Raw genomic sequence first — 335 nt, forward strand, 5'->3', positions numbered from 1 at the left:
AGCCTAGGCTGGGCAGGATGGCTACAGGGGAGCAGGTGAGTGCTGTTCCTTGGGCTGGGCCTGGCAGCAGAGCCCAGGCAGCCCTGCTATCCCCTTTGGGTTCCCGGTTGTGGGATCCATGTCATGCTGTGGGGGTGGCTGAGGGGTCACAGCCTCCCTGAGGTGGCTGAGGGGCTCCTCGAGGCTGTCCCTCCTTCCCCAGCGGAGGCAAGAGGAGCGGCGGGGGGGGGGTCAGCAGCAAGAGCTGCTCCTGGCAGAGAGTCTGGGCAAGCACCCCTTGCAGAACAGGGATGGGGGGCCCCAGCATGGGCAGCCCCTCCCCGGCCTGGGAGGGG

General features: G+C 68.4%; 1 protein-coding gene across 1 annotated transcript in view; it reads left to right on the forward strand.

The window, feature by feature from the left end:
• The first annotated feature begins 17 nt into the window (after nt 1–17).
• The window catches only part of LOC104618255 (eukaryotic translation initiation factor 4E-like), a 1,741-nt gene continuing 1,423 nt past the window's right edge, over nt 18–335 (forward strand). Inside the window, exon 1 of the mRNA XM_010283800.1 lies at nt 18–35. Coding sequence (XP_010282102.1) covers nt 18–35 — 18 coding nt within the window. The remainder of the gene's footprint in view (nt 36–335) is intronic.

The sequence above is a fragment of the Phaethon lepturus genome, unplaced genomic scaffold (assembly GCF_000687285.1).
Source record: "Phaethon lepturus isolate BGI_N335 unplaced genomic scaffold, ASM68728v1 scaffold32773, whole genome shotgun sequence".
In the NCBI taxonomy this organism is placed as follows: domain Eukaryota; kingdom Metazoa; phylum Chordata; class Aves; order Phaethontiformes; family Phaethontidae; genus Phaethon; species Phaethon lepturus.